The sequence below is a fragment of the Sylvia atricapilla genome, chromosome 6, assembly GCF_009819655.1.
Source record: "Sylvia atricapilla isolate bSylAtr1 chromosome 6, bSylAtr1.pri, whole genome shotgun sequence".
In the NCBI taxonomy this organism is placed as follows: domain Eukaryota; kingdom Metazoa; phylum Chordata; class Aves; order Passeriformes; family Sylviidae; genus Sylvia; species Sylvia atricapilla.
The window spans coordinates 17,117,553-17,135,749 of NC_089145.1; the positions used below are offsets into that span (position 1 = coordinate 17,117,553).

Sequence of the window (18,197 nt, forward strand, 5' to 3'; positions counted from 1 at the left end):
GGGCTTCAGTCATGATGCAAGGGATTAGTATGCTTAGTGGAGAATAATGACTTGTAGAATTATGGGGCTTGGGACTACTAGAGATCAATCAGTCATTACACCTCTATTTCAGCATATTTCAAGCCGTTTAATTTCATCTGGGTTTGTTTGGTTTGCGGTTTTTTTACCCCCAGTGAACTGAGGCCAGTATCTAGCTTTTAGCTACAGTCTATCTTCCAGAAAGGCACTCAGTCTTGCTCTGAGGCAATCAAATTCACTGTTGCCCTGGATCGTTTGCTCCCATGGTTAATTCTGCTTGTTTAGAGCTTGCATCTTGTTTAGATTCATCAAGCTCCAGTACCTTTAATTTTATGATACATTTTTCTCTCGTAAAGATCTATATAGTACTTGTACAGTGGCTGTACAGCTCAGTTAGGTCACCTGTCAAGGGTCTATTCTGGGTGTTTTCAGGATACATTGTTACCTGAGTGCTTTTTAGTTGTGCAAGTATCTATGAGAAAGGCAGGATGACAGCGTGTGGTAGTCACGCAATTATCCCTTTGTCCCTGGATCCATTTTGTAGACCAAGTGCAGCTACAGGCAGTCATGCACAATTAGTCTATTATTCAACTCAGATTATTTGTAGGCCTTCATTAAGAACACTCTGCTTTTTCACAGCTTCACAAATAGATTCTGATGCTTTCTAATAATTTCCATTTCACCTTTGAAGATGAAAACTTCTCATGTCATCAAATGAGGCTTTTTCTGTGATCAGAAAACCAGAAATTGTTTTTGAGCTAGCCAAAATGTTGAGCTAATTTCTACTCTTAAGAGCACAGTGACACCTAAAGGCTCCATCTGTGGTTCTGTCTGGCTGTATTCCTGTCAATACTGCAAGTCATGCAGGTATCCAACTGCCTTTTCAGCAGTGGTTTAAATTCTGCCAGCAGAATAGCTCTGGCAGTACCAACCTAAGCATGAGCTGCAAATTCTTCTTGAGAACTGGGAAAATATCCAAGTGGTTAACACATGTGGATGCCTCTAGTTTTGTAACTATACAGCTAAACCTTTCATTTCAAGGGGCTCAGTATGCAGTACACATACCCTGATTATTTTATGTCAACCTCCTTTGACTGGCTTTCTCTATGTTCACCTTGCTCCCTGTCCATTTGCCTCAACGAAGGCTTGTGCAAATGCGTAGGCATGTCTGTCCTTACTGCCTCAGAACTCAGAGCTTAGTCGTGCATTTCAGATGTCTTGGGAGGGACAAGGTAGAAACTTTATGTGAATAATAGGTAGCTAGAGGAAAGAGAGTCTGTAAGGGTCTCTAGATGCATCCTGGCCGAAAGAAACATTTTATGTGGTGAACTCAGCTGTTACTCAGCACAGAGCTGGCAGCAGGCACAACTCTTTGCAAACACACTGAGTTGGTAATTCTGTAAAGTATTTTGGTTTGAGCCTAACATCTATAAAACACCAGGCTGCCTAAAAACAAACATACGTGGTTCTATCCATCCCAAGATGTTATGATTGTTTAAGATATTTATAATTACTGTAAAATCAGTATTAAAGGGGAGATAATACCAAGAAATATTTTCCTATTACATAAAACATTTGGGATCACGTTTGTTTGCCAACAAATCCACAATGTTCGTCCCCTCCTTCCCATTTTATATGGGAGTTACTTTACTTTTTTTTGCCAGGATTTCATTGCACTTTGGTATAAAGGCTTTATTAATTGCACTGACTTTGGTAAAACTATTACCATCCATCTGAGTGTTTTCAGCTGGTCAGGATTCAGTTGTGGGAATGACAAAAAAGGAATTGTTCCTTTCCCTTTGTTACTTCTCTCACATTTTTTCTCACCAGTTATTGTTCTCTTCTCCTCCTCATGATCATTCCAGTCATTACTGGAAGCAAAAAGAACTCAGGAGTAAACAGAATCAGTGGCTCCACTATGCATACACAACCAGGTTTCTGTACTTGACATCTAACATTCATTATCCCTTAACAGAGAGCACTTCTGCCATGCCAGAGTATCAGATGTGTTGCTTTCAACACTAGAAAACACCAAGTTAGGATAATATCATTACCATGAAGCTCTAAATTGACAGTAATTTGGAATGGATCTGGGCATAGAAGACCATGCATCTGCTTCACTGATGAGACTTTTGTGCAGAGGAAAAATATTTCCATTTTGCTTTTCAGTGCTGAAGAATGCTAATAAAGTTTTCATTACACAAGTGGGAAAAAAAAAAAAAAAAAAAAAAAAAAGGCAGTTCAGCAGAGTAAGGCAACCTTCTAGTTCAGCTTCCAGGAGGTTGCACCAAACTGTGACCAAGACAGAAAGCAGGTCACAGGAAGGCTTCTGTAGGGAAGTGTACTGCTAGAATATGCTGGCCTTGCCACTACATCTTGATATAACACATTTGGTTTTTTATCAAGTCTTTTGATAGGGTGCTTAGTCCCTGCTAGCAGCCTGTGAAATAACAGGGTTATACCAAAGCTTCTGCTGCAGTAAAAATAGCAGTAGCACAAGCCATGTTGCATGTAAAACCACAAACCATAGAAGGTCAAAATGGAAGAAAATAAAAAACTCAATTAAAAACATAATCTTTTATTTTAGAGCCAGTTAAAAGCCCTTTGAGATTTGACCCCTCCTTTCTGCACACCGGAATCGGCAGTATTGCCTGCAGAGTGTCTGCAGCCTTACCTATATGATCATTTTGCCTCCAGGTCACTGTGTCTGCATTTTACCCCAAGCTCCTGATTTACCTACACTGTTTTTTCAGAATCACAGAAACAAATTGTTTTGAAAAGACCTCGGAGATCATCGAGTCTAACCTTTGATCAAACATCACTATGTCAGCTAGACCACGGCTTTAAGTTTTTCTTAGACACCTCCTGGGACGGTGACTCCAGCACCTACCAGGGCAACCCCTCCCAACATCTCATCTCCTGTGGAGGAATTCCTCGGAATGTCCAACCTGTCCTGGCATATCTTAAGGCCATTTCCTCTTGCGTTGCTAGTGGCCTGTGAGAAGAGGCTGATCCGAGCTGGCTACAGCCTATTTTCGGGCAATTACAGTGAGCGATAAGGTCACCCCTGAACCTCCTCCAGGCTAGACCTGGAGCTCTATGCGTTTGCTATAGCTTGGGCTAAACCAAGAGGCTCTTTATGGGAATTTAGATTCACGCCATTATTATCATTTCCTTTCCTCAGGTCCTGCTGAGCCTCAAAGCCCCGTGTCCCGTGTCGGGATCGCCGCCGCAGCCCCGCCATGCTGGGGCGGCGCGGCGCCCTCCCGGAGCCGCGGGGCGGGGCGCTGCCGCCCGCCCGCACTTCCGCGGCGGCGGCGGGGTACGTGCTGTCCGCGGGCCGCCGGGGCTGGGAGGGACGGAGGAGACGGGAAAGGGCGGCGGTGAGGCCGCGCTCCGGCGGGCGGGGGCCCGGCCGTGCCGCCGTGCGGGGGCCGCGGCAGCCGCGGAAAGCCGGGCCGGCCCGCGGGTCCCGGCTCGGGGGAGGCCGCGGCCGCGATGGCGCTGGTGCCGTAGCACACGTGTGGGCTCCCTGGGTGGAGAGCTGTGTGACTCGAGAGTCGGGAGGGTGTGGGAGGGAATTCTGAACGTCAAACGGGAGCGCTTTACAAGAGGGGACGCTTTAATGTTTACGCAGGTTAGAAACGGGTTTATTCTAACTCCTCACTCCCCAGTATAGCTTTTATTGCTTTCATTTAAAAAAGCATCAGCAGTATGCTCCCTGGTCTTCATTTACCAAGTGATGCTGGTTCCTTCTGCAAATGTAGTTAGAATATAGTTTCTTCTTTATAAATAAGCATTATAAGTTGTTCTTTATAAATAAGCATGAACTCAGTGTTGTGTACCATCCATTTAGTTTCTTTGCTTGCTTATTTTGGACAGCCTGAATCTGTGCTAGCTTTACTCGCTTTTAAAAATGAAGATAAATTTAAAACAGCTGACCAAAAGTATGTTACCTTATGTGGAAGCTGGGGTTAACCAAACATTTGTAATCTGGCTAAGAGAAAAACCTGGGCTTCACATCAGTTTGTCAAGTGATGTTTTAAGCTTTAAATTGTCCGTAGTGTCAGTTGAACAAGGATATAGACAGAAGCAGTCTTCAATTCTGTTTGCATTTCACAGTCATGGAGGAGATAAGCAAAGAGTGCCGAGCTCAGGCAGTTCTACTGAGTTCAGCTAATTTGAGAAATGTTAAAAAATGGCAGAGAGTTTGTAGAAGAAAAGTTTGATGAGGATTTAGTTTTGTAAAGCTTGCAAAATGCATGCTTATATTTTCCATAAAGAGCATTTAAAGTTTGACCAATTCATCCTCTGTATTACAGTGACACTGTCTACTTAATTTTTATTGATGCTGTTAAAGAACAAACTATTAAAATAAGTGTCCAACCAAGAGTTGATAGCGGACTGTCAGTAGCGGAAACCAATTTGCCACAGGCTCAGTGCTTCCCACAAATCTAGGACTGGGTGTTGACTTAACAATAATGGACAGATGGATACAACCCTGTCAAGGAAATGAGCACATTTTGATGTCTAATTAGAGTTCAGTGATGGTTTTTTAAGCTTCTGTTCTTCAGCTGTATCTTCTTTTCAGAGAAGTGGATGCTGTTGCTAATTGTTTCTGAAAGTGAAATCAAACACCTCCAAATCGATAAATACGAGCTTCTGGGAGAATTGATATCCTGTCCAAATAGTTAAGACTTGCATTGACTGTTCAGGCTCTCAATTGTTCGTCTCTGCAATAGTTTATAGATCTTGCCAAGCTAGATGGAACATAGGAGATACTATCAAAAGCAACCTGCTTTGTCTCATTTTTTTAGAATGTGGAAAACAAGGGGGTTACCAGTGACCTTGAATTCAAAGTAGAAGCGTAAGACCTTAATTATTCATAATAGTGAATTTCAACCAGTGTAGCAATTTAGCTTTTACCAAGAATCCAAGGATCCAAGAAATATTAGGGGGCTTTCTGCTTTTATTTTGCAGTTCATAAAAGACTTGACTAAAATCGTCATATAATTTTGTGCATGAGATTTTTGATGTTCTTTGGTGATATTGGCATTGTTTTTTTCAAGCACTTCTGCCATCATCCTTCTCCTTTGTTGCCTAATCACATATTCCTCTCTTTTCCTGCAGAATCCCTAAATCCTAGAAAAAGTACCTCTAGTTTTTAAAATCTCACTGCTAAGCCCGGCACATCCAAATACTGGTAAGTTTGTTGATTTCATGTCTGTTTCATTGAGTACATTTCCATTGAAGCTTTAAGGTTCCTTCTGCCACAGTACTCAGAGCCTCAGTCTTGTGTTGTGGGATCTCTCACCTGAAGTTTTGTACAGAAACAAAGTACTCAGACTTTGAGCAGCACTTGCTACCAGTGCCACTAGAACAAGTTTTGTAAATATGATTTGTAGAAATGAGCTTCTGGGTCTTCAAAGTGAGTGGTAGAGTAATAGAGAAAGCAAGATTTTTTTTTTTTAAGTTCAACAAAAATTCAGAAAATTGGAAAGAACCTATTTTCTTCTCCATCAGGATCTCATATTTATAAGAAGCAGCTTGATACAGATCTAGAGCCCTGGTTCCCAAATATCAAATATTTTTTCTCTGTTTTCTTCTTATTCACTACTGGGAGCTAGGCTGGGAAACCAGTGTGACTTTTAAATGGTGAGAGGTTGGAAAACTAACTCTCTCTGTATTTGATTTTTTCTAGTCTTCCTACAGATACAAGGTGTGATAGACAAACACACAACAGAACTGTTTTCTACTAATTCTCAGTTCCTTTATCAGGAGCTAGGACAAACTGTCAAAGTTACTCTTCTAGACAAAAAGGACAATTCCCCCCACCTCTTTTTTTTCTTCAATTTCTGTATCAAGGAATTCAGAGCAAAGGTCTCACCTATTACAGTAGAGGCATATAGCTATAATTCTTTATATCTCTTAATTAATTTATGACACACTGACCAGGCTAGGTAGGAGCAGAAACAAATGTTATCTCTTATTTGCTATAGAAAAGGTAAGGTGGTACAATAATTGCTCTGTGCAGCAGACATTTATCTCAGTTTCAGCTGTAAATAGTTGTACTTCTTTAGGGGGTTGTTTATCAGGGAGGCTGCAAGGGTCCAACCCACTTCATCTGTGATACAGCTGTTAAAACAAGGGACAAAAAAGATGTATGAGACTAGAAATAATCTCTTAAAATTCTCTGCTTTTGTTGTCAGAGCAAAAGCACTGTTAAAACACTACTGCCTTAGTAAGTCTGATTCTAAATGGGAGAAGATAAGAAAATTTCTTGACTTTTTTTAGACAAGAAAACCGAATGAAACTGTTATATTCCTCTATTCACAGGGATTTGAACCCTTATGTTTTAAGGAGAAGAGAGACTTGACATGGGGAAAAACGCCATGAGCCTTCTCTGTGCTTCACTTTCTCTTGCCATGATATGCTGGCTAGCCGAAGGTACCCTGTCAAAAACAGATGCAAAGAAAGGTGCTACAAAAAAACTGGAGGAAAAGGTAAGGGAAATGACTGAAATTCTTGTCTTATCTAACATGTGCAGTGAATTAATTGAACTTTGGTAAATGGCCTCTACCTCTGCTAAAACAGTGTTAATGCATTTCTGCTGAAGCCTATACTCACAGATAAAGCTTCAAACTGTCCTTTCCTTCAGCTTTTCTGTGTGTCACAAATGGTTCACTTCTTGAAACATGATGTAGACTTCTGGAGCTTTATCCTCTATGCAAGTCGCAGAAGCAGGAAGTTTTTGTCCCCTCAGGGAACACCCTTCCATCCCTTTGGAAAACAGGGTGGGGAACAGTAGTTTGGGCCAAGAGCTCTAGGTCATTTACTGGTGGAATGGAGCCTTGCCAATGAGAAGGCTGTCTCCTGATGAAAGAGTTTGAAAAGCCTTGTAACCAGTAGTTCTGTTGCAGGCAGAAATGATTCAGAATCCCACGGTAATCAGAGCAAGCAGAGCCAGCATGCTGAAGTCTCTCACTGCTTGCTGAGCATGTTATTGTTTCCTGTCATTATGCAAATACACCTGTCATTGTTTGTATTACTTGCTCACCATCTACCAGGAAGCAAATCTCATCTGCAGGTAGTGAGGGTAATACAAGGTGTTAAGGCAGGCCATATCCCTAAATTCCTTACAATGAATCAATAGCTGGTTTCTGCATACCCCCCATGCACATCTTACTAGATCTTCTCATTCTGTTTTTATCTACTGGGTCAGTTGAAGCATCTTCCCTAAAGAAGAGTGTTCAAAATCCTGACCTTGAGTAACCACAATGCAGCATTCTCAGACTAAAATATATCCAGTTTAAAAGCTGTCTTCTAATTCTTGGTTAAGAACTCCTAACCCCTTTTTATTATTTTGGGGGTAACATGACAGAAAGCACTGATTGGAAAACAGAGCACCATCATCTGTCATAAATTATGTTCTTTACTCTTATAATGTCTTGGGTTTTCGTTTTTGTTTATATGCTTTTTGCCTTCCAAACAAAGTAAGTTGACTGATGATGACAAATCATTTCTGAAGGACTTGCATGTTTCAGTTCCAAATAAAAGTGCTCTGCGTCATTTAAAAGGAGTGCTTAGAGCTTAATGAAGTGATTTGTTTTGCTGTTGTTTTTAAAGTCTGTTGCCATTAAAAGTAGCTGTTTCATATAGCTTGTTCTAATAACTGTCTTCTTTCCACAGAAGCTGCATTCTGATAAAAATGTTCAGGACCGGGGATTGGTAGTGGTGGATCCAAAAGCAAAGGATATTGTACTGGAACATAAAAGTTACTGCTCCAAGAAGATGAAGGAACGACATTTCTCAGGAGATGTTCTGGGATATATTACTCCTGTAAGTTGATACAATGAATAAAATTTGTGCTTTAAATGGATATGCAACAGACTTTGCTAACCTGCAGCTTTGCATCCCTGTTTTAAAAGTATCTGTATAGTAATGAGGGCTGCTAGTCAAATACAATCAAACAGCCAGAGGAGTATTTGAGACATGACTTGGGGTTCAGATGGTCTCAAACCCTTGTTCTCTCATCTGTCTCTTGGAGGATGTCCAAATCATACTGTTTTTCTTCTCCCTGGCGCTGGGCAATGCACTTAGAGCAGGTACTGGGTGTGCAGCTGCAGTGAGAGCTGCAGGTTGTGTCTGGGTAGGAGCCCCAGGCAAGGGAGCATGACATGGTACTCACCCTTCTGACAGCAAAGGGCACAGGGAGCTGTGGCACAGGCTAGGTGATGGGACACTGGGACACAGCAGGAGCCAAGGGTTCAGCAGAAAGACCCCGGACTATCACAGGCAGGGAGAGTACAAAACCTGGGGATTCCTTTGTTGGGGATCACTCCCCAGAGGCACCAGCTTGAGCTGTTTCTCTGTTACTGCACCACAATTAAATTGCTTTAAGGATCCAGATGTCTGAGACACTGCCATGGGAAACCCAGGACTGAGCTGGTGAGGAAACCCTGTCTGACTGTGAGTGTGGGGTGTGCAGGGAGCCAAGAGGGGCACCCCTGGGGTCACTGGAGTTGCCCTCAGCAGTGAAAGTTTGGATTGGTGGGAGTGTGACTGCCAGCGTGGCTCCTGGATGGTCAGACAGGAAATCTTCCTTAACACTGGTTTTAACAGGGATGAGAGCATTCTCCTGTCAGTGGTGAGTCAGGTGAAGTTGCAGTGAAGTCAGAACAGGAGGGCTGCAACTCAAACCTGCTAAATCAACAATAACAATTGTTGTGCTGCTGTCAAACTGATGTCTTTTGCTATCCTGTTTCCTTCAAAGCATTTTTTCTTGAATGACAAATGTTTCTTCCTTTTTTTAGGGGATACCTTTCACTTGTGTTTGTATTATACTGCTCAAAAGACAAATAGGTGCCCTATAAATTTTCACCTTTCTCAAGTTCTCTTGAACATAAATTCAGAGTCTGTAAATTGAAACTGTGTGGAAATCTACAAGCAAGTTGTTGTAGTTCAGGTGAATTAGCACAATTTGAAGATTGCCTTTCACATAGGTATCAGAGCTTCCAAAGTACTTTCTTATTTAGATGAAAGCAATATCTCAGAAGGTTTCCTCAAATGAACAAATAGGAAGAGATCTAGCAGATGATTACATTTCTGTTAAAGAGTTTATATTGGTCAAAAGTGAAGTGAACTGTATATCTTGCTTCTGAGTCTCTCACTTTTTTCTCTCTGTTGTTTTTCAAGTGGAACAACCATGGCTATGACATTGCTAAAGTGTTTGGAAACAAATTTACAGTAATCTCACCAGTTTGGTTACAAGTGAAAAGGAGAGGGAAGGAAAGGTTCCAGTTCACTGGGCTCCATGATGCTGATCAAGGTTGTTATTCTCTTTTTCTTCAAATATGAATCGTAATAGTGTTGTGGACTAGGTAGCTTTGGCATTCTAGGTGGGTTTTGCTGGCTCTGCCTCATGGTGAAGTACTTTTATCCATTCCATTTATTTGTGTTTCCTTCAGCATGAACTTCTGTCTGTCTTCACTTGCTTCCACATGTGTACGTAGTTTATTTGTCAAAAAATGTAAGTAGGAAGATTGGCTTTCCCTCCGTGCTGTCCACAAAGCCCCTCTTAAAAAAGAAAAGGACAAAGATACCTGCAATACCTGGGAAAAACAGGTATTGCAGGTATTAAATAGCAAACAGGGATTGGTATTGCACTGTGCAGCTGTTTACCTGTTGCGGATTTTGGTCTTTTTCTTTGCAAAAACCTCTAGGTAAATTTGTTTCAGAAAGAGAAGATAAATTCAATTTGAAGAGAATTTTTTCTCTTCATTGCAAGGAAAGTGTCAGCATGTTTAAATTTCAGCTAGTATGTACTAGTTCATGGTTTTGAAGTTGATTGAATGTGAAATTTCATTTGAAATAGCTATAATTCTTACCCTGTTAGTGCCTACTAACAAATTCATCCTAGTGCAATGACTGCCATGAGGAGTGGATGGGACACTTTAAAGCACCATCTGGAAAAATCAAACATTCCCCCAGGTGATGCCTGGTGGCTGCTGAAGTGCTGTTCTGAGTAGGCACTAGGGTAGCTTCCAGAGCGAGGCAGAGCTAAGCAGGGAGGGGCTGGGTAGGGACTGTTGTAAGGCTGTAGGGAATGCTGTGGTGCAGGTTCATGGCTTCAGACTGTGTGCACCATAGGATGATCTGTCTGGGTGGATTATGAGCTGCTAGTCTATGGCAGGAAGATGTGTATAATGAAACTATGCTACATCATTTGAAGAATGCTTGAAAATATGTTGTCATTGTCAACATCATTTATATTTTATCAGCTCTCTTACTTGATACTGTTTGACAGGCTGGATGAAAGATGTGAGAAAAACCTCCAAAAATATCAAAATAGGTGAGCCTCTGGTTTATGTTTGTTTGCTTGCTTTTCATCATCTTTAGCTGCTGGGAGAGGAAAGGAAGACTTTCTTCCAGGTCTGTATGAGAGGAAGGAAGATTACCTTAGCACAGCTGTATGAAGAAGATGTCTGAAAAGAAGAATTAAAGCAGTTAATTGCAGATAGTTAAGTAACTGAAGTGTTGACCCTCTTGATGCCTTTATGTTTTGCCTTAGCTTCTTGTCTCTGAATAAATCCTGGGTTACAGTGCCCGCTCTGGAGGGATATTAGTATATAACACTCTGTGCCTCCCTGGGGAAAGAAGTCTTCAAACTTGTTGCTTGGGGTTCTGTGTAGTTAAAAAAAAAAAATCCAAATCTGAGTCAGTCAGACTTTCCTGCATGACAGTAGAAAAGTCCTGCTTTGTCTCTTCTCCCCTTGAAGTTGGGAACTCATGGGATGTGCTACAGTGTGTGTCTTTAGAGAAAATGGCAAACATTGCTGTAGAGATGTGCTAGACTTCTTACATTTGTCTCTAGTGAATTCTGTAGAGCTGTGAAATGCTTCTTGATTCGGAAGGGAGTATGAAATTTGAAATGTGTTATAAAAATTGAATGCTTGGTCAGATATTTTAATGTACTTCAGCTGCCTGAGGATAAAGCCTTTGAAATCTCTCTATACTCTTCTAAAACACTCTTTTACAATCATGATAGTTAGAAGGGGCTTAGACACAGCTCCATAAAATCCATTACCTTTTCCTTTGGGCATGATTGTTGACTGTTCCAACAGCAGTTTTCCTGTCTATGTTTTTAATGTTTTGTGGTTTTAGAAAAAGATATTACACAAGCTCATATATTTTCCAAAAGTAAAAATTTGTCTTAGAGCCTTGAGTTGAGTAGAAGAGTGAAGTAATATAGGAGTGTATGGAGTAAATTAAGAGTTTGAGCTGAACTTTTCTACCTCATTATTGTGGTAGGAGAGATGCACAACTTGAAGACTGGTGTCTTGTGTTGTTGCTGGTTTAGGATTCTACTTGAGGCCTAAGTGGTAATTCAATTAAGATCATTCAATCAAATGAAAATATCTTCTCTTAAAACTTGCATCAGTGCTGATCATTAACTAAAATTAAAATGAAGAAGAATGTTCACAGATTTACAGTGTCAATTTATCTATGCTGCTGAAGTTGGTCAGAGTGAAAAAGCAATGATCTCAGTCATGGGATATGATTTTTAGTGGCATCTCTGCTTGTATATGCTGTATTCTGTTTCTGCAGAAATATTCCAGTGTAGATAATAAATTCTTAATTTTCACTACTGATTGACAACTTTACCTGATAGTGCCTCGAATTTTGTTTGATGGCTGGACTTACCAAGACTTTGAGAGTGTTTTTGGCAGTGAAGATGAGATAGAGGAGCTTTCCAAGAACATGGTTCTGCTAGCAAAGGTAAAAAAACTGTTTATGATGCTGACAAAATAGCGTGAGATGATACTTGATTCCTTTTGTAATAGATGTTTTCTCATTTTTTGTGATTTTGTATTCTACAAAATGAAATCTGCTCAAAGCAATATTGACGCAGGATTCTTAATAGTGTCTTAGTATGTGTCCAGTTCCTGTAAATGTGAAATGTAGCAACACCCAAGTGCAAGTGACTACGAATGTAATGTGAGACTACATCAGTGTGATCAACATAGCCTTGTTGTCATTGCCCTCGTGATTTTTGCTGGCTTTAAATTTCTTTTACCTTTCTATTAAAAATATAATTATTGAGCTGTGGCTAAACTGCTTAGTGGTATTTTCTCACAGGCAGGAAAAGGGTCGTGGGTGCAGTGAGTGCTGTTTTCTGTACAGGAATACATTCAAGCTGAGTGTGGTAAAGCTAGGGAGTCACTTTTAATACTAAGAATCACTTGCTGGATATGTGTTACTGAACAGTTTTGGTCAGGTCTGATCAACCAGTTTCCTCAAAATGTTAAGAGACTAAGGAGAGGAGAAGAGGATTTTTTTTTCTGGCCAACCCCATTCCTAATGGCTTTAGAGCTATCCCATGTGTGGGACTAGACAAGTTGCACCCAAAAGACATTCAGCAGTAGTGGTGGATTTGTGGCAGCCTGTTTATTTATTGTCAGAATAGGAGTTCTCACTTACTACGTGACATAAAGAAATCTTAGAATGCTCTGGAGGAAGTTGGATGTAGAGTTAAACTGAGTAATTTCGTAAAATTTGTAACCAATACATCAATTTTAGGTCCTCAGTAGCATTTGATCTCTTAAGGAGATCAGCTGAAGTACAACAGTATCCTTGATCATGCTAAGAATAAATTATCAAAAGAGAGACTAATTGTGGGAGGTATTTGGAATCATGTCTATGCTGAATTAGCATTTACATCTTTAGACTCAAGAGATAATGAGGTTTTTTCCCTGATATACAAGTAAAGTGTGTCAAATTATTTGTTTAACAACCACCTTTCATTAGTGTCTGAATTTTCCTAATACAATATTGGTTTATTCTGTAAGAGTAGATTTCATGGATAACTAATAGAGGTTTTCAACTTTTGCATGTTTGTGTTTGTTAAATTATTTAAGTTTCTCTAGGACTTCTCCATTAAATGATGTGTTAAAGATGAATCTTTAAGAATACAAAGCATGTTCAATCTGTAATAGTACAAGAAAAATACCTGCATGGTCATTAACTGTGTGTTGTTACAATTCTCTTTATTTAGAATGAAAATTTTGATGGTTTTGTCGTTGAAGTTTGGAGTCAGCTAGGAAATCGAAAGCAAACGTGAGTATAAATCTCTAGGATACAATTCCTAAAAGTCAGCTCCTTTAAAGCATCCTTTTAATTTGTTCACGTTGATTTAAATATCTTTATAAACAACTAAAGGTTGTTCTGCTTGTCTTACAATGAAGTAGATGAGTTTACCTCACTCTACATGAGATCAAAGATAACATAATAATCTTCACAGTGAGTTTAGTCCCTTAGGCCACGTTAGTCTTTCATACGTGAGTTTTGGATGATGTAACTTGTACGAGGATGTAGAGGATACCTCGGTTGCACACTCACTCCCATGTTAGCACTGGCCTTTATCATAGCATTGTTTGGTTTATGTTACTGGGTGAGGCTTGGAACAGTGTGATACTTTCAAGACCTAAGGCAAATGCCAAACTCCTGCTTCATGAGGAAAAGGCAGAATATGGTGGTGAAATTAATGATTCAGTGCAGGAATCTGAAGATTTTGTGTTAGTTTCTCAGGAAATTCAGGCATCCATTTCTCTAAAGCACAGTGTTTCTTACATATCTCTGTTACCGAAAGTGTCTGGGGGAAAATAGCTTCAAGAAAGCTGCACAGAATGCAGAGTTCATTATGCAAGGCTTTCACCTTTCAAAAAATGGTTACTTCAGGTTAATCATGCTTAGGGCAAGTGCTGTTGACTGATAGCATGTATTAGTTACTTCACGAACTGAGTGTGCTATTACCGGTCCTACCTTTTTCCTATAAAATTAGCACTTGGGAACAAAAAAATTGAAACTGCAGAATCTTTTTAGCTTTATAAAGGGCTCCATCAATTGCCCTGCAATGAGTAATCCTTCAACTATATGCTCTTGCTTATAATTAACCTGGTAATTTGCCAGGTTCCTAAGATCTTATCTGTATCCTGAGCTCTGAACCTAGTGCAGTGTCTTAATAAGGTAGCCAAGGTGGTGACTGAAGGAATTAGTAACTGCCAGTCAGAAGTGGGTGGTAGTGGTCATTTATTTACTGCGCTTCCTGTATTTAAGTAAAATCAATAGTTTTCCTATTAGTTAACACAAAAACAAGACAGACTGTTTATTGTCATAATAAGACTCACTGAAGATCATTTTGAACACACTGGCATGAAAGTGCTGTATTGCAAGTGAAACACATGAGCAAAGTATACTTTTCTGTTAGCTGCAGTGTGAGTTTATTTGTGGCATGGTAAAAATACTGCTCTCTGCCAGGAGTAATGTTGGTTTGAAACAGCGTTGTTTCACAGAATCAGCTGAGTTGGAAGGGATCCACTCTTATCCCTGCACAGCACCATCCCCAAGGGTCAAACCATGTGCCCAAGTGTGTTGTCCAAAGGCATCCTGAACTCTGTCAGGCTGGGGCTGTGACCAGTTCCATGGGGAGCCTGTTGCAGTGCCCAAGCATCCTCTGGGTGGAAAACCTTTTTCTAATATCCAACCTAAACTTCCCCTGATGCATCTACTACCAAAGAGATCAGTGTCTACCCCTCCTCTTCCCCTCAGGAGGCAAAATTAAGGGAATTTATTACATCGAGAGGCCTGTATTTTTATTGCACTTTGAGTGCTGTTACTTTGGGATCAGTTCATTTCATTTTGAGTAGCAGAGCAGAGGTTTTTCTGGGTAAGCATGGGTAATCTTTTGCTTCGCTGGCTCCTGTCGAAATGTTGGAGCAGCGCAATGCCTCCTTTAGCCCACAGCGTGGCGATATTGTAACGTGAGTCACGCCTGATCTTCCCTCAGCTTGTGTCTTAGAAAGTGGCAAACACCGGTAGTAAAACAGGTTCTTAACCTTGGAAAGGTGGGGATTAGTTCGCAGGAGATGTCAGCACAGAGACGAGCCCTAATCCTTTGGAGAGGTGAAGTGCTTATAGGACGGTATTTGTGCATGCTCCAAGTAAAGCATCTGTTGAAACTGTTTGGTGCAGTTAGGTGTAGTGCTTTCCTGGTTCAGATCCTTCAAGGTCAAATGACTGGAAGTAGCTTAACCTGCTTCTAGTTAAAGGGACAAAAGATCATAATGATGCTTCTGGGAACAAATATTTTGCTTTCAAGCTACTTTTGGAGCAGTCTGACAATATGAGGAGACCTGCATAGCCAATACAGTTTATTCATGTTATTTAATGGGAACATGTTTTAGTTTAAAAATAAAATTTAAAAAAACCCTTTTTTTTTCCCCAACATACAAGGAATAATCTCGCATAAGCAGTTAGCAGTAGGTTAATAAAACTCAACACAGGTGCATAAAAATGTATGGGTATACACTGCAGCTGCCAGCTGGCTTTATGCTATGTTAGAGCAGTGGTGTCGATCTGGGGAAAATATTTCACTGAGAATCTTTATGGTTTTCATTTTTCAAAACCTAAATTAAGTGTGTGCCTAGCTATTAAATTAATAAACGGCATTCAATATATTTTATATATCTGTGATAAGGGGAAAGCTGTGGAAATTATTCCTGTGATGTTTTTAGCTGTGTAATGGAAAAGATCTGTGATCTCATCCCATGTGCTGTCGTAGTGGTGCAGGAACACTTGATACAGCACAGGTTTCTTTATCCAGCTTAAAATGACAGCAGGAGGATTTGCTTCTGGAACATTTATGCTTGATAGGGTGTTTCAGCTATGAAATCAGCATCCACTCTCTAAAGACAGTGTGCAGTGATACTTTCTGGGTGCACCCAGAAGCAGGTGAGTCTGCAAAAGAATCTAAAAACCTGCAAATTAGTATCCTAACTCACCAATAAACTTGGCTATGATTTAAAAACTGCTTCGTATATCAGCTGGATTAATTGCAACTGAAGGTCTCTTCTCAGTTGACCTCAGCTGAGCAAGTGTCCCCATGAGATACATCTTTTCAATGGCTCAGCCTGAATATTGGATGGGCATTTTTATAACACATGCTCTCCCTTGATGTTGGGGCTTAAAAATTGCCTAAAAGCTTTGTGATGATTAAATTATGTAAGAATCTTCATGTAACAGGGTAACAGTGCTAGCTCTTCAGTCTCTTCAGTAACACATCAATCCTGTGACCAGGCTCTTTAAGAACCTGTGAACACTGAGCATTTTTAAAATTAGGTAAACTTAGACACTTCTCTGTCAGCCCTTTGCACGTTTCTAGAAGGCCTTTCTTTTTTGAGGTACTCAATTCAACTTTTGAAATGAGTGAAAATTTTTCCTTTGAGGCCCAAGGAATTATCTAAGAAGAGCCTTCAGTTTCTTGTTTATCCTAGCTGGGATCACAGATGAGATGAAATGTAGCTGAGAAGTTAGGTTGCTGGTGTCCACTAAGACGTGAAATTCTGTGGTTTCAGGGTCACTAAATATCTTCTGTTTTTATATCTTCTTGAGCAGAACTAACTTAAGCAATTTGGGTTTTCTCAAGACCAAAAAATTTTCCATCATTCTGGTTTGGGGTTATAGAATTTTTCTGTAATGCTTCGCAGACTAAAGTCTTAAATTATATAAATACTTGCTGCTGCTTTATTTTGCACGTTCATTAAATGTTGATTTATCAACATTATCAATTTTTATAAGAGAATTGTGTGCCTGAATAAACTGCCTGCTTTCATGGTAGATATCCTGAGCAGCTTCTTCTCTGGCTGTTCATGTAGGAGCCTTGGTGCCTGGAGTCTTACACAGCAATGCCATATGCATGCTTTGTGTACATTTCACATGTATGAAATGGCTTTAGGGTCTTCTGTTTAGGTTCTTAATTTTAGAAGTAACACCTTTTCTGTCTGAAGAACCACTTCAGGCTCTTGCAGATGTCTAATACAGATACTTTGAAGTACCCTCTGTAGCACTGGTATCTACTTCATCCCTGTGTTTTCTGGGAATAGAATTATTAATATACAAGTCACAGTGGCATCAAATTTAATGGGAGATGAAAGACTACATCTAACTGATGCTGCTTTCTTTCATGCTAGCAGTCACTGCACAGTGAAAAAGGGTTCAGCTGGCCACCTTTTACCTAACACATAGGAAAGTAGTCTCTTAATAGAAATCTAAATGAGCTGAGATGTCCTGTGCAGATGATACCTCAATTCTAATCTGTTTTGCTGCTTCATATTGTTTAAACCTGCTTTTAAAATAACTGTTTTTTTTTTTCTAAAACTTTATTGTCTTTATTTGATTTTGCAATAAAATATTCCAAATTATTCATTCCACGGCATTTAAGTTTAGAAATGTACATGGCCGAAATACTGAGAGACCTGAGCAAGCAAAAGTTCTCCTGCTTATTTAGTTAACAGCTAGACAAGACCATGTCTCACTAACTAATCTCAATTGTGGCATTACTGAGTGGGTTTACTTTTCTCCAGAGACCTGGATATGTTGTGAAAAAGGCATAATATAATAATCTCACAGGCTACATAAAAATGCACACAATATTCTGATCAGTCCAGCATTACTTGACAGATGGCACTGCCATCACAGTGAATCAATCTGAAAAACGTGATTTTTTTGTCACTCTATGCAGAAGATGACCTTCAGGCATCTTATTAATGTTGGTAGGAGTAAAGGAGGAAAAACTCTTCTGGTAGTTGTATCCTTCATTTTAGCCCCTGAAAAATTAATCTATTAATCAAAGATTTGCCATAATTCACTCCAGTTTCTTGGTATTAACTAGGCAGTGAAATGGCAGAAAAGGGCAATTTCTTCTCCAAGTAGACAGCTTTATTTTGTCCAATTTTCTTGACAAGGCATAAATTTTAGGGACTAGTGACTCCCAGTTTGTGCAGAAGGGTGTCTGAAGTTGGAAAGCTTCAGAGCTTTGAAGGGTGGTGTAACTGAAGGGAAAACTTTCATATCTTCTGCCAGGCCTTTCAAAGGCATGACATCCCACTCTTGTGCACTGAAGTAAACTGTTCTACAAGGTGTCCAAAATGCAGTAGACCAGCAATGCTGAAAAAAATGATTTTTGAAAAGATAAACTTGCCACAAAGTATGGGTGATGAAAATTTGGAGGTCTGCATTCTGTATAGGGGACAAGGTACTTTGAAATCATGAACACTTGGAAAATTGACCTATCAAATAGTAGTGATAAGAGAAGCCCTGAAACAGTATGAATGAAGTAGACC

General features: G+C 40.0%; 1 protein-coding gene across 2 annotated transcripts in view; it reads left to right on the top strand.

Annotated features, from left to right (window-relative positions):
- Nucleotides 1-3,639: 3,639 nt before the first annotated feature.
- CHID1 (chitinase domain containing 1) overlaps nt 3,640-18,197 on the top strand; it is a 99,738-nt gene continuing 85,180 nt past the window's right edge. For both annotated transcript variants that reach the window (XM_066320960.1, XM_066320961.1), the window contains exons 1-8: nt 3,640-3,655; nt 5,149-5,221; nt 6,355-6,521; nt 7,708-7,857; nt 9,214-9,346; nt 10,325-10,369; nt 11,690-11,796; nt 13,073-13,134. In XM_066320960.1, coding sequence (XP_066177057.1) covers nt 6,396-6,521; nt 7,708-7,857; nt 9,214-9,346; nt 10,325-10,369; nt 11,690-11,796; nt 13,073-13,134 — 623 coding nt within the window. In that variant the 5' untranslated portion in view covers nt 3,640-3,655; nt 5,149-5,221; nt 6,355-6,395. The remainder of the gene's footprint in view (nt 3,656-5,148; nt 5,222-6,354; nt 6,522-7,707; nt 7,858-9,213; nt 9,347-10,324; nt 10,370-11,689; nt 11,797-13,072; nt 13,135-18,197) is intronic.